The 15,667-nt window shown below is 39.1% G+C and overlaps 1 protein-coding gene across 1 annotated transcript in view; it reads left to right on the top strand.

Annotated features, from left to right (window-relative positions):
- LOC121374190 overlaps positions 1–15,297 on the top strand; it is a 105,359-nt gene extending 90,062 nt beyond the window's left edge. Inside the window, exons 9-14 of the mRNA XM_041501171.1 lie at positions 4,280–4,344; positions 4,840–4,914; positions 6,574–6,723; positions 7,499–7,602; positions 7,999–8,110; positions 9,867–15,297. Coding sequence (XP_041357105.1) covers positions 4,280–4,344; positions 4,840–4,914; positions 6,574–6,723; positions 7,499–7,602; positions 7,999–8,110; positions 9,867–10,078 — 718 coding nt within the window. The 3' untranslated portion in view covers positions 10,079–15,297. The remainder of the gene's footprint in view (positions 1–4,279; positions 4,345–4,839; positions 4,915–6,573; positions 6,724–7,498; positions 7,603–7,998; positions 8,111–9,866) is intronic.
- The last annotated feature ends 370 nt before the right edge of the window (positions 15,298–15,667 follow it).

Below are 15,667 nucleotides of genomic sequence, written 5' to 3'. Positions count from 1 at the left end.
AATCTAAGTGAAATAATGTCCTTAAAAAACCTGCAGACTATTTGATGGTCAAAGCTATGGGCAATGGGCAATGGGCAACTCTATTAACGTTCCCCTATCCACGAAGGTTCAGGCACGCCCACTACGAATTTAGCCTCTGACTTCGCCAGTGACTAACTCCGGAGCAGGGGGAGGGGGGGGGGGGGTAAGTTTGAGGTGGGCAGAATTAGGAAAATAGCCAGTTAGTAGAGTCCAGCGAGTACGTGGACCAAATAGCAGACACCAAGTGAGGCCGAGCTGTGATTGGCTGAATTTCGATTCCTTGGGAAACTTGTCAAAAGTCTAAGTCTGCAGTTTGAATCCAGCGAAAGCGTGGACCAAATCGTAGCACCAAGTGGGGCCAAGCTGTGATTGGCTGAATTTCGATTCCTTGGTGAAAACTTGACAAACTACGACTACCGAGAATAACTGCATCCAAAAGCATGTCTGGACACTAAAATTAAAGTCAACAGTAGTTGAGACTGCTCAGTCGAAAGGTTTTTAAGGTGATTGTGAGCAATTGAACGGGCGCCAAAATAAAATGCGTCGGACTATTTATAAAAAAATAAACATAAGGATTTTGAACAACCGTCGAAATTTTTAAAGTCCAACTAGCCCAAAAAAGGAGATTGATACCTGTCCTAGGAAAGGTTGGCTTCTAAGGCGATCCGATGAAGTCGGTGGTGTCCAGATGTGGAAGATCAGGCCGGTAGGGGGAGGCCGCTAAACTCTTGGTGATGTATCTGTAATCTTCCCCCGCTATGGTTTTGAGGACGCGATGTAGGGTGGGGTTGTTCATCTCCTTGAGTAGCAGCGCTTGGTTGTATCGTCCCCCCCCCCCCCCGGCGGATGGTGACGCAAACTGCGTTGATATCCACATCTTCTTGGACTCGGTGGACGGCGAAGTCCCCTTCATCGGGATTGACTGGCAGTGGGTGGTACGCCTTGTGTTTGGGCTCGCTGATGAGCTGGCGCACGTCCTCTAGATTGGTTTTGATGAGTTGATGGAACCGCGGATGTAACTTGCTGGCTTTAAGTGTCCATTGTCCCGTTGATTGTTGTTCTGGCTTCGGCGGTTGAGTGGGGCGACATGGCTTGGCTGGGGTGGCACTCGGGGGAGTGGTCGCCTTCCTCTTCACCACGGGCGTCGCCGGTTTAATTGGCGACACATCCGGAAATCCAGAAGAAAAGGCCGGTGGATCGTGTCTGTTGTAGGGTGTGACACAGATCGCTGTGTCAAACTCGTTCAACTCCTCCTTCTCCTTCTCCGTCGAAGAGACTGCGATGGTTGGAGCCGGGGCCACTTCCTTCTTCGTCTTCTTCTTCGGGGGATCGGCGCTGGGCAGTCCAGCAGACGGAGTCGCCGCCGGCGGTTTAGCCGCCGGTTTTGACTCCCCCTGCGCCGCCGCTGGCGCACGTCTCCTCTTCCTCCACCTTCCCTTCTTCGGAATCCTATCTCCGTACACCAAGGTCACGGTTGCCCGTGACCCGGTGTACGAGACTCGATACTCTAGTAAGCTTCCATACGAGGCAATTAATCCCCCCCCCCCCCCTTGTAATTGCACAGCGCACTCGACAACGTCTTGTTGGATAGGCTGCATAACTGGAAAACAAAGCTATGCAGCCGTTTCTTGTTCTCAGAGTTTGTATGCTATCAACATTGTGGTGGTGAGAGTGATGTCGGTATAGTGATCTTAAATCACATAAGAATGGTGTTGATACTTAGTTTTAATTTATGAATGTGTTGATAAGGTTCAACCATGCACGCTTTTCTTATGTTTATGCCCTTTGTCTGAAATATACATTAATGGATAGTGATTAGAGAGAAATGGTCAGTGGATAGAGAATGGAGACACACCAACACATACATACACACAGGCACACACAGGCACACACACACACAGAGAGAGAGAGAGAGAGAGAGAGAGAGAGAGAGAGAGAGAGAGAGAGAGAGAGAGAGAGAGAGAGAGAGAGAGAGGATGAGAGAGACAATGAGAGACAATGAGAGAGAGAGGGTAGAGAGAGAGACAGAGCCAGTCAGAGAGAGAGAGAGAGAGAGAGAGAGAGAGAGAGAGAGAGAGAGAGAGAGAGAGAGATGAGCCTACAGTTACACACTAACCCGTGCAGTTACTCTGTTCTACTGACTAGTTTAACCAATGTCAGTTTCTGTTACAACGGTTAGTAAGAAATCCATGTTCAGGTTTTGTCACCTTCCCACTAAACTGTGCACTAAAACAATGCGTTTTGACCAGTAATAGGATACGAACCCAGCATCCATAACCCTTGAACCTGATTACCTATCCACTACGCCATGATGAAGTTCGGTTCCTGGTCCAGGTATTGATTGGACCTCCAAGTCATGCAATTATAGCCTGTAATCAGATTAGAGATGTTCGCTTTGCCCAGCGCCTGCCTGTGTCAACACCGTCTGAAAGGCGCTTAGAGAGCACGCTTCACCCCAATGAGAGTGAAACATGCATGCAGACCAGATCCTGCTCTCTTCGTCTTGGTCTCTTTTTTCCCCTTCCCTCCCCCTGGAGCAATTCTCACGGGAACACAAGACGGTCTGTGAAAGCAATATGTTACTATTAGATATGAAAGGGAATTCGAGATTGCCCACAACTAAACAGATCACCAAGATCTTGATGTTTCAAACGAATAACCTTTTTTTGTATACAGAACATAAATTTATGTAGAAGCCGGGGATGGACTTATTATTCTTACAGGTCAAGTCAGGTCAGAGTGTTTAACGTGCAGTTTCAGAATAAGCTGTTGTAGCGCACGCCTGTCCTGGGCACACGTCCAGGACAGAAAAGGGGAGGGGTGGTTGGAGGGGGGACCGCCTGCACTGGCTGGTGTAAAGGACCATTAGCAGTCCGACCGGGGCCGGTAACAGACGGAGAGTGGTAAGGCAAAGAGAAAGGGTGCGCACTTTTTGTGAAAGAATTTATGCGCAATTTTGAACGGTCCGCCAAAAAGTAAAATTGGGAGCTACGTATAGTTTTGAAAGATTAGTATGCCGAGTTGCTGTTGACCTGTCTCCCTAGGTTGCCCATAGGGGCATTATTCTTACAAAACCATTCCTCATTTATACAAGCAGTAAGCGTCAGAAGAGCAAACAATAAAACCCCATTATTTTATACACAAAGAGATGAAGCATGCCAACGATTTATTTCAAAATGGGTTGAATGTTTTAGAGAACGAATAGTCGGAGGAAACATGATGTCATTTTAGTTGTATGATGTATTGATATACGTATAAAATAATATACTTACAACCATATCTCTCATGTTCCAAACGTAACAGTCAAAAGAGATAAAAACAAAAACAGAACCCCAATATTTTATTTTATAAAGAGATCAAGCATGCCAACGATTCATTTGAAAATGGATAGAATGCTATGGTGAATGGTCTTGAGGAAAATGATGTCAGTTTGTTGTGTGATTTATTGGCATACGTAAAACAAATAACATATTACTCAGAGACATAGCCTGTTAACAAGATTCAGATCTATAGCTAGATGTAGTGATTTCCCTAGAAATTGGGCAAGGCATGATAGACCAAACACTTTTGGGGCATTTTCACCATTTGTGGGGCACTTGTTTTTCATTAAAAATACACAAAAATTAATTGAAATAAACATTAATGTAATTTATGTGCTTGCTTTAATAAATGAATGGCAAAAGATATAAAAGGTATATTTTATTAATTAATAATACCTTTTTTGGTGTTTAATAAAGGCAATTTTAGAATTAATTGGGGAAAAAGGCTTCTTTAATCTCAGGGCAGCATGGTGCTGATTAAGGCAAGATGGCACTAGACTATTGAAGCATGGTGCCGCACCATGCTAAAACAAGCTAGGGAAAACACTAAGATGCCTCAGATAAGTGACTGTGGCTTATTAGTGTTTTATTCTTTTCAGCGAGGGGCGGGACGTAGCCCAGTGGTAAAGCGCTCGCTTGATGCACGATCGGTCTGGGATCGATCCCCATCGGTGGGCCCTATTTGGCTATTTCTCGTTCTAGCCAGTGCACCACGACTGGTATATCAAAGGCCATGGTATGTACTTCCCTGTCTGTGGGATGGTGCATATAAAAGATCCCTTGTTGCTAATCGAAAAAGAGTAGCCCATGACGTGGCAACAGCGGGTTTCCTCTCTCAATATCTGTCTGGTCCTTAACCATATGTTTGACGCTATATAACCGTAAATAAAATGTGTTGAGTGTGTCATTAAAGAAAACATTTCTTTCTTTCTTTTCAGCGTGTCTGCCTTCCAATGCATTCGTCTTATCAAGAAAGCACATTCAGTGGTGGAACTTATTTTGGGTAAGATAAATGTTTTATATAGATATTTCAAATATTGCCTTATGGTAAAATATAAAGGTTGTGGTGCTTTACTTTGGAACAGTGGGAACATGCAAAACAGCATTTGTTAGAATGATACCTATCCTTGAAGTTACTTTATACTGAATAAGTATATACTAATAACAGAGCACATTATTAGTTTTGTTAAGTTGTTCCCTTGTTATTATATAAAAGGAACTGGTAACCCTATTCTTTTCTCGTTTTTGAAGACAGCTTGGTTCTAGGTAACATAAGAACTTTATACATTTAGTGCTACTGTGATGTTTCTGTGCTTGCATGGCATATTTTTGCATACACTTCAGTGCCATGTAGTTCAGAATAATTGAAATATTATGATATTAACTGTGTCACATTCAGTACTATACTATTATAGAAAATTAAACTGCATTTTATAAAACTAGTAATGCACAACTGATATATTTGAATGTTTAATGGAAGATTTGATTTTCTATTCAGGAACGGCAACTCAGAGTCAGCACTCTGCCTGTGCATCTTACAACTTCCACACCTTTCGAAAGTTCACTCTAATCCGTGAGTACCATCTTTGGAGGAAACAATAAATATTTTTTCTTATAACTCTGTCGCACGTTATGACGTGCACGTGATGTACTAACCGTTTTAACGACTAAACTGTAACTCGCTAGACTGGTCATCGTGACTTGCGAATAACTGAACAACCATGGCCCGTTACGCTGGTGCCATTAAACTTACCAAACGCACATATTCTAAGTATACATTGTTATTCTCTTGCATTTACGATTTTGCCTGAAGAAGGACTTTTATGACTAGCGTGGACATTACCCTAGTTTTATTGTGATTGAAATCCTTCCAAAAGTCATAAATCTGCCGCTCAATAAATACAAAGATGAAAGGAAATTGTAATTGGCGATCTTGTATCTTTTGTTTGAACTGGAGCAGAGACATAATGTGTATTATGAGAACCTATGCATATTGTCTTGATAGCAGGAACAGGAATGCATTACTTAATTACAGAAAGCAGCATTTTTGTTTGATTTTATCATTTGAATGTTCAGATTTTTAATGAATATTCTTTGAGCATTTGCTAATATCATAATGAACTCAACTCGCATTAGGTAATTAAAACTAGAACTCTAACGTTAGACTACTGTCGTAACCTGCTGCTACTTGGGTATCTGAGAGAACTGTTGATGGAAGCTATGAATCAGCTGTATCACAAAACCATCTTGTACGTATTCAGTGGTATCACAAAACCATCTTGTACGTTTTCCAAGTTGTTTTTCACTTGACCCCACGGTCGATGATGAAAGCAATTGATTTGGCACGTTGCTCTTCGTGCTAGTTTATTAGTATACGTGTGTGTGTGTGTGTGTGTGTGTGTGTGTGTGTGTGTGTGTGTGTGTGTGTGTGTGTGTCTGAACATAACAGTTCGAGCACATTTGTACATATATAGTCTCAATAAACAAATAGTACTTGTGCGTTCGTGTCCATGTTGACCGTTACCAAAACGTCATTACGAAAACATAAAAGTACCAATTGACAACCAAAGCCATGCTACTGTTGAAGACTTTCTGTCACTTTCATTGGCAAAATGTCCATAGTCGATTGAATCTTATAAACATTTTTGATGTGTGTTGGCTTGTATATCTAGAACCTATGAAAGTTTGTTATGTTTAACGACACCACTACTAGAACTTATGTTGCAGTATTAAAGCATTTTAATACATCAAAACATAACTTATTCTTCATCCCAAATAAATAAATTAAAGATACATGTGTGGCATTGTTAGGATATATCTGGGAAATAAACCTATAGTCCTTCCCATCATTCTATGAAAATGTTTTTTGTAAATACATGTACTTTCAGTTTGGTTTGACGTAAAACGAAAAGTAAAAGTGTTTTGGAAATAACATAAACATACTATTTTTGTGTGCAATTTATAAATCAATTGGCTTAAAAATAAATACGTTATAGTAAATTCCATAGCATGAAAAAAGGCGTTCTCTGTGGGACGGACTATAGTTATCTATTTGAAGTTAAATTGTAAATACAAAACAATATGGAAATTATTAAAGCATTGTCAAAAAAACGAACAAGAGAACATCTGTTTATACAGACCCTTGCTTGGAAATAAAATATGTTAATAAAGAGTTAAAAGATACTACGATCTAGCACACACTGCTATCATTACCATTTCCATGTTCTTGTAGCAATGGACGTGAAACCAACGGCCTGTCCGTTTCCTGGCAGCTACAACTACGTGGCTCAGAGATCTGACTGTTCTGGCTTGCTAGACGTTGGGTGTACCAAGGATTCTGAGATGGTCGTCAAAACACGTTGTCCATCAGGACACAATACAGGTAAGTCCTCACAGAAAGCTCGACAAATCCGGTTGTCTTAATTCTACAAACACTTCTATTGAACCCAAATGATCTTGTTCAGAATAAGCCTTAAAATGCAAAACGAACATAATAACCCTAACCCTTTTGGAAAACAATATCTAGATTCTATGTTTAACATTTTAAAAAAGCTATACAATTCTGTTTAAAACATTTGTCTAAAATAAGGACGAAGGAAGGAAGGAAATGTTTTATTTAACGATGCACTCAACACATTTTATTGACGGTTATATGGCGTCAGACATATGGTTAAGGACCACACAGATATTGAGAGAGGAAACCCGCTGTCGCCACTTCATGGGCTACGCTTTTTGATTAGCAGCAAGGGATCTTTTATATGCACCATCCCACAGACAGGATAACACATGCCATGGCCTTTGATGTATCACTCGTGGGGCACTGGCTGGAGCGAGAGATAGCTCAATGGGCCCACCGATGGGGATCGACCCCAGACCAACCGCACATCAAGCGAGCACTTTATCACTGGGCAACGTCTCGCCCCCCAATTGTCTACAATATTGTTTCAGGTGACAATTACTTGCTAAAGCTATAGAGGTACACGTTAACTTATTTTCAGTAAACAGTAGTATGTGTGTTGAAAAATAATAATGTAGGTGTTATTGCTAAACTTGGTGTATGGAAGACGTATGTGACAACAAATGTGCCTTATCTGACTGAAATGTTTAACTTGAATTAAGAGCGTTCAACATTATGGTTGTTTGGTATTTCGTTTCAGTGAATATCTTTGAATGTTACCAGCACTGGACAGATACCAATACACAGTCCATGTACATCATCGTTGGTAAACCTGGAGATCCGAGAAAAGTGTCTGACTGTTTGGTAAGTGCATCTTTGATGACAACAATAATGATGACGCCCTAAGGCACCTATCCCTATTTTCCCGGTGAAATACCCCCACCCACCCATGCTACCCCAAGCTGATCCAACCGTCATGCCCTCCGGTCTCGATGCTCTTCAACATGTAGATACTACGTGTGAATAGTAATAATTGCAGTGTTTGCTATTTGCATGTTCTAACACTGGCAGTGTTTGCTATTTACATGTTCTGACACTGAAGTGTAGATACTAATTGTGCATGGTAGTGATTGCTGTGTTTATAATATACACGTATGACTAGTCACGGTCCATTCCTCTATAGATCTAGCTCTGTGATTACAATAATACTGGTATTTCTACAGGAATCGTGGTTATAACTGCTATTGTTACTCTTTACAGGTATACAAACAGAATATCAAAGGCTATCAGATAATAGCTGAAGAGTCATGTGGAGGTGGGAAACTGAAAATCATGGACCAGCCTTTAGCCTTCATAATGGCATACCAGCCAGGTATGTATAGTCTTGTCATGTCGTAGTCCTCGATTTATAACAGCCAATATCTGTTTTTTCACAAGCATTATGTTAATATCTCTTTCTCTCTCTCTCTCTCTCTCTCTCTCTCTCTCTCTCTCTCTCTCTCTCTCTCTCTCTCTCTCTCTCTCTCTCTCTCTCTCTCTCTCTCTCCTCCCTCCTCTCTCTTCTCTCTCTCTCTCTCTCTCTTCTCTCTCTCTCTCTCTCTCTCTCTCTCTCTCTCTCTCTCTCTGTCTGTATGTATGTATGTATGTATGTATGTATGTATGTATGTATGTATGTATGTATGTATATATATATATATATATATATATATATACGTATATAGTTTATATATATATATATATCATGTGTAAACAATAAGATATATATGTGGTGGGTGTTTTTGTGTTTATAAAACTGTAGTTTAGCAACATATGCTCTTGATAACAATGATCTATTTATCAGATTTGGATTGTTTTTCTTATTCACAGCAGATTGATACATTATAATATTAAAGTATCTTCTTTACGTACAAAATGTTATCTTTAGTATTTCAATCGACAATATAAAATATTTATAAAGGACAAAACCCTCATTCTTAGTACAGACTAATGTTAACTTCGAATTCAAATTACACATTTGTAAGTAACTAGTGTGAAGACTATAGATGTCTTGAAGGCATAAGTCAAAGTTCTAAATTCAATTAAACAATTTATGCAGACCGTGACTGTGTTGTAAGTATAGGCATATGGCTAGTTTACGAAGAATTTTTAAGACAAAACAAAGACATGTTTTATTTAACGACGGTTAAAGTTTTATTTAATGATTGTTAAGGACCACACAGATATTGAGAGAGGAAACCCGCTGTCGCCACTTCATGGGCTACTCCTTTCGATTAGCAGCAAGGGATCTTTTATATGCACAACCCCACAGACAGGGTAGTACATACCACGGCCTTTGATATACCAGTCGTGCTGCACTGGCTAGAACGAGAAATAGCCCAGTGGGCCTACCGACGAGCATCGATTTCGGACCGACCGCGCATCGAGCGAGCGCTGTACCATTGGGCTACGTCCCGCACTTATCTTTAAGACAAGACTGAAGTCTCCAAAGGGAGGGGATACATGTGTATATGTACAAGTATCAGTATCAGTTGAACATTAGATTATAAACTGCAAACCGGCCTCGGTGGCGTCGTGGTTAGGCTGGTAGGTAATGGGTTCGGATCCCAGTCGAGGCATGGGATTTTTAATCCAGATACCGACTCCAAACCCTGAGTGAGTGCTCCGCAAGGCTCAATGGGTAGGTGTAAAACCACTTGCACCGACCAGTGATCCATAACTGGTTCAACAAAGGCCATGGTTTGTGCTATCCTGCCTGTGGGAAGCGCAAATAAAAGATCCCTTGCTGCTAATCGGAAAGAGTAGCCCATGTAGTGGCGACAGCGGGTTTCCTCTCAAAATCTGTGTGGTCCTTATCCATATATCTGACGCCATATAACCGTAAATAAAATGTGTTGAGTGCGTCGTTAAATAAAACATTTCTTTCTTTTTATAAACTGCAATACATGGTTGATATGATAGATTTAGAAAATGTTTGTTTTAGAGATCATAAAATACCAGCATCAGTGTAGTGAATGATATGTTTTAGCCATTTGTATACATCTTTTTTTTATTATTAAACATGTATTTGTTGATGGTTGCCATCTTTTAGTCATTTAAGACACCTTACAATCATTCATTTATGTTTACAGCAAAGTGCAAAGTTCAACAACCGCGAATTATTTCACAACCAGAGAGTGAACCAAACACGGACAATCCCGAAGATGTGGTGGGAGTAAAAACAAACAGAGACACACACAACAGTAATGTGATTAACATAATAGACAGTGGAAACTCTAGGACAGCGTGTTACTATACCACTGTAATCTTGTTACTTCTCACAGTCTGTCTGGTTCAGAGGTGACACGACTCCATCCTTTGATGTACTGACTTCTTTAAAAAAAAAAAAAAAAAAAAATGTGCTCAATCGAAGAACACGACAACGGTGTGCGAAATCCAGTGACTTTGTATTATATCAGTGAGGACGTTCGTGGATTTCTTGTATACATTCCCATTTCAAAGGATCTTTGGTTCGAAGAAACACATTTCAGTATGACTGATTGATTTATGGTGAAGAACACTGGAGAGAGACATTGCCAAGTGATATAATATGTGTGGTTGATGCTCAGATGGACTTGATGGTATAGCCAAGAACAAAAGATCATTGTCCCAAATATTAGGATCTGAAATCGTCTGAAGGAAACAGCAGTTTGTGTTTTTTATTGTTCTGGAAAAAAGTATATACACTGCGATATGTTGTGGCTGCTTGAAATATCATTGTGCTTTATACACTGATTGGCATGACAAGCTTTATTCTGATTGGAATGAGAGTTACTGAGATATTAATTAAATAAGGAGATCATTCCATCATATCAGCGATACCTATACATCCTTATGTGCACAGATGCTTGGTTTAATAAGCACACTGAGCTCAAGACACAAAGACGCGCTCTGACACATATCCTTAATCAAGACACAATCATTTGGCAGTGCCCACGACTTAGAAAGATGTTTTGCTGCATGTACAGATTGGAAGGAAGCGTCGCTGTATTCAACTGAAAGATCACCATTGATGAGAAAATATTTTTGTATTAATTACGTTGGAAGCAGATGGTCAGTGTTTCTCAGGATATGTGTTTGTCTTGACATCTCCACTAATAAAATAAACTCAAGACCAAATACCTGCGTATAGCCTCTATTTCTTAAATAATGGAACCAGAAGGTCCATATTTGGAATTGACATTTTGAAGAATAATCCATTTATTTGTGTCGGTGTAACATCAGTTATGGACAAACATCTCAGATAAGGTCAGAGTGTGTTCCCATGAATGATGTGCATAGGCATTCAGCCGTTTCAACGGACATGGACATACAAATAAGAATGGTGAAAACTGAAAGTTCTTATTTGGAATTGAAATTTAGAAGAATAACCCTTTTATTTATGCCAATGTAACATCAGACATGGACAAAACTCTCCGATGATATCATCGTGTGTTCCCATGAATGATACCCATGGACATTCAGTGTACATAGACATGCAAATACCTTTGTGTGAGATGGACAAAAGACAATAGGTCCATGTGGAGATGACGAAAGAACAAAGTAGCAATCCACCGAATATACCGAGCCATATTTATTGAAGAATTACTGGTGTGATATGTGACAATATCATCGATATGTCGTGATATGACCATATCAATTAAGCTTACCCAGGATCCTGTATCATATATCATATTTATTTTATTGGATAATGTGAGGAAGACGCCTCACTTAAAAAGAAAGACAAATTTAGGTTCTCAAATAGAGTTGTTTTTGTTTTGTTTCTGAAACAGTATTTTGTTTTGTCACACGTTAATGACAAATCACGGACAGGTATAAACTATCCAGTATAGAGCTTAGAATGTACTGTTGACCATTACTTGTGCTCAAATAGGAGTCTGGTAGATATTCATATTCATTTTTTTTTTCTTTCTACAAACTGAAGTGCTTTCAAGACAATATATAAATGTTTTTGTAAGCGAGGGCGGACCCAGAGAAGCATTTAGGGGTGAACACCCCCCACTATAAACACAAATAAGATAATGTTATAATTTGTTATTTGTTACATACTAGTAAATGGCAGGTTTCAGTGGTATGGATTCATATTCGTGGTGACAGACCCTTAAGACAAATGCTGGACCCGCCCTTGTGTATATACATAAAACATGACGTGGCTGTCAGATAGCGTGTATCCTGGATAATGTTGAGAATATCGTATCTGTTGGCATGGTAATGTCTTCCAGTGACACTGAGCAAACGCCGCACTATCTTTTGCATTATGGATTCGATGATGTATGATGATGGCTGCCCGGCCATTGATTCACCTCGTTATTATGAATATATCTCCGCTTAATAGCTCCATTTGGCGATTTATTTCACAATCACAGAGTAAATAGTGCTCGTTGTCAAATCCGAGATGAAAATTACAGAAAATAATGTCTACATATTGCTCATATCTCGCTAGTAACTAGTGTTTCATTGTTTTGCTAAGTCTATATATATATATATAAATTCCATGTCACTTAGAGGCCAATTAGTGGACTGCTAAGTATGCGCATAAATTAAGATTAGGCCGCTTTTGATAAGCTATTAATTGTTTTTAGTTTGTAGTGATAGATTCAAAGAGACGTCAAGATACAAGAGTCTACAGTTTCAAATACTAGAACTTGATCCATTAAGATGTACGGTTTCATATTTTGGGTGATGAATATTCTTTTAAAAAGGCAGAACATTATTTTTAATGGAACACCAAAAATCAAATCAACATTTCAAAAGGAATTGCGTTGCCGAGTTGCTTCAGTCATTATGACTTGTTCGTTCCATGGTGCGCATTCGATCTGGCGACATGGAATCTTCTGTAGTCGTTAAAAGTAGTCGATAAGTTGACTCCGATTTTATTCCTTCCATCATCTAACATTACATTATTTACTGACTTCGTCTTCGTTCATTCATTCATTCATTCATTCATTCATTCATTCATTTATCCGTTCAAACACCCATCCATCCATGCATTCAGGAACAGTTGTATGGATTGAGATTTTAGTTTCCATATGGATATTAATTGGTCACCAATATCTTTGTTTACCACCCCATAACCTATGAATTTGCTGATATAAACTTGTAACCTTTGATGCAGGTTCGTCTGTATAGTAATGTGCAATCCCCCTTAGACAGGCTTTCTCGAAGATCAGGGAATCGAGGCTCATTTCCAGTGTCTGAGGCCCATGATCATAATAACACGTTCCGCCAAACTTAAGAACCAAAACAGGTCAGGTCAGGTAAATTTTAACGTGTCCATATACCACTGAGGTTTTGAACACGCTTCGCACGGGCTTAGCCTCTGACATCGCCAGTGACTAAGTTCGGGTCAGGGTGGGGGAGGGTAAGTTTGAGGTGGGCGGAATTTGCAATAAGAATTTAGTAATTAGGTCAAAGACCTCAGGCCAAAAATTAGCTAAAGCATTCTACTCATGTCTGGACAAAAGTTTAAATCCCAAAAATAAAGTTTAAGTTGATTTGAGCAATTTAGACGGGCTGCAAAAATAAAGTGCGTCGGACTATTTACAAAAAAATAAACAATATTTCTACCAAAACACAAATATTGTCTCAGCTTTTATCCCCCTTGCATGCAATTTAGGCAACTGAAATAAAATAAGGGTCATTTCCAATGTCTGAGGCCCATGATCATAATAATTCGGCCAAACTTAAGGACCAAAACAAAAAGATTGTTTTCATTTGTATCCCCCTTGCATGCAATGTAGGCAACTAAACTAAAATAAGGGTCATTTCTAATGGCCCATGATCATAATAATAACGCGTTCCGCCAAACTTAAGGACCAAAAACAGAAAGACAACCTCAGCTTTTATCCCCCTTACATGCAATTTAGGCAACTAAAATAAAATAATGTTAACACTAGCGGGATTCGAGCAAAATATAGCTTGAGGGACTCGGCAAACCAGACGATGCAAAAGACGGCGCGGCTACATGTATTTGCTGATTAGCACTGGCATTCAGATTTAATCTGCTTTAAGAATGGCTTAAATAGAAGTGTTTGTATATTGAATATTTCACATTAGATTTTACTATTACGTTTTATTTCATTTTTTTTTTAATTATTAAATTATTTTAGGATAGAGTGGAGATAATGGTATCAGTGTTCTGTTTGCAACATATTTGCACATAATCAGTTCGTTTTAGTATAATTTGGTATCAGCCTGGCTGTAAATCCAACACATGAGTATTTCGTATGAATTTCAGTATTCGTTTATTTTCGTATTTCTGAATTATGGCTGTGCATTCGTATCGAACCGTTCTGTCCTGAGACCTTGGCGCGGTCTGCTGGTTTTTGTAAAGCGAGATGTAACTGAAGTTACGTGTGCTAAAACATGGTGCATACAATTTGTCCAGCAATGTTTATACAGCGTAGCAAATTTCAGATGGGTATTTTAAAGACATTTCGTCGTGGTCACTGTCATTATATAAATAGTGGAGATATACTTGTTAGGCCCGTAGGAACAATATCTGGAGTGGGGTGGGTGGTGGCACAACCGGCTTTGTGGAACACAATACTTTATTTATATAAAGTAGGATAAAAAAAACACACATACATTTTCGTCCTCAAGTTTGGGGCACAGTCCCCCCTTGCCGCCCCCACCCCCTGTTCCTACGGACCTGCTTGTTCTACAAACGCAAATCTAATTACAGCACTGTTTTGTATTTCGCAACATGGCATATTATTCATATTAATTTAGCACCTGTCTTTATTAATCTGAGATCATCAATGCTATTTCACTAAGCTTTTTTTTATTAATTTGTTTGTCTAAATCGAACGCGACAATTGCACTTGGAAATACTTCATCACTTGTTTCAGTTTAATTTGTTATACACAAAAGAATGAACCTTTTTTAATAAAAGAAAATAACTGATGATACGTGCCTTGATAAAAAATTTAAATATATGTGTACTGTAACTACTGATGGTGTTTTGATACATATTTTAACATATTGCTTAGTTTGAAAGAAATCCGTGTCATTTTTTTTTTTTCGCATCTTATATATAAATGTTCCTTATTTAACTTCGCGAGGACTGACTCTACTGAAACTGATTTTCAAATGTTTTGCTATGCTTGACGTAGCCTGAACCGCCAAAATAGCAGTAATAGGTTAAAACTGACCAAACACTTCCGCTGGTGTTGCGATAAATATTCGGGAGCAAATTATACATATAATAATTGTGATATTGTATACATGTAGATATTTAGAATTGTCTCCCTTCGTTTTAATTTTCTTTCGTCAGTGACACGTGCGTGCTGTCTGTTGGTTGTGATTGGTTGGTTTTGCCAATACGTTGTTATGTTGATTGCCCCTTCCCCCGTGTAGTCGCGTGCTACAAAATAATTGGTACCTGTCATGTACTCATGTAATTGAAAGAAAATTTAATGTAAATTATGTTGAAGAGAAAATTGTAAAATGACTTGATAAATTATGTACAGTGGATGTAAAAAAATAAATATATCTTGCAATAAAATATGTACAAATAATAAATATGTGGTGTTTTTGAATTGTTGTATATTACTATTACTACGACTACGACTACGACTATTACTACTACGACGACGACGATGACGACTGTAGTAGTGTTGGTATAAAGTGCTCCTACTGGCAGTAGGTACTGGGAATTTCCCTGTTAGCTCAGTGGGTAGAGTGCTGGATTCTCATTGTGATAGTCCGTGGTTCGAATCCCCTTAGTGTAGGTTGATTTTTCTGTTCCACTACTACCACCATCACTACCTCTACTACTATTATTATTATTATTACTTCTACTACCATCTACTAACATCGCCATGACCACCGCTAGTAGTAGTAGTAGTAGTAGTAGTAGTAGTAGTAGTAGTAGTAGTAGTACCACCAATAA

This window comes from Gigantopelta aegis, chromosome 6 (assembly GCF_016097555.1).
Source record: "Gigantopelta aegis isolate Gae_Host chromosome 6, Gae_host_genome, whole genome shotgun sequence".
In the NCBI taxonomy this organism is placed as follows: Eukaryota; Metazoa; Mollusca; class Gastropoda; order Neomphalida; family Peltospiridae; genus Gigantopelta; species Gigantopelta aegis.
This window is presented reverse-complemented; position numbering and strand designations above follow the sequence as displayed.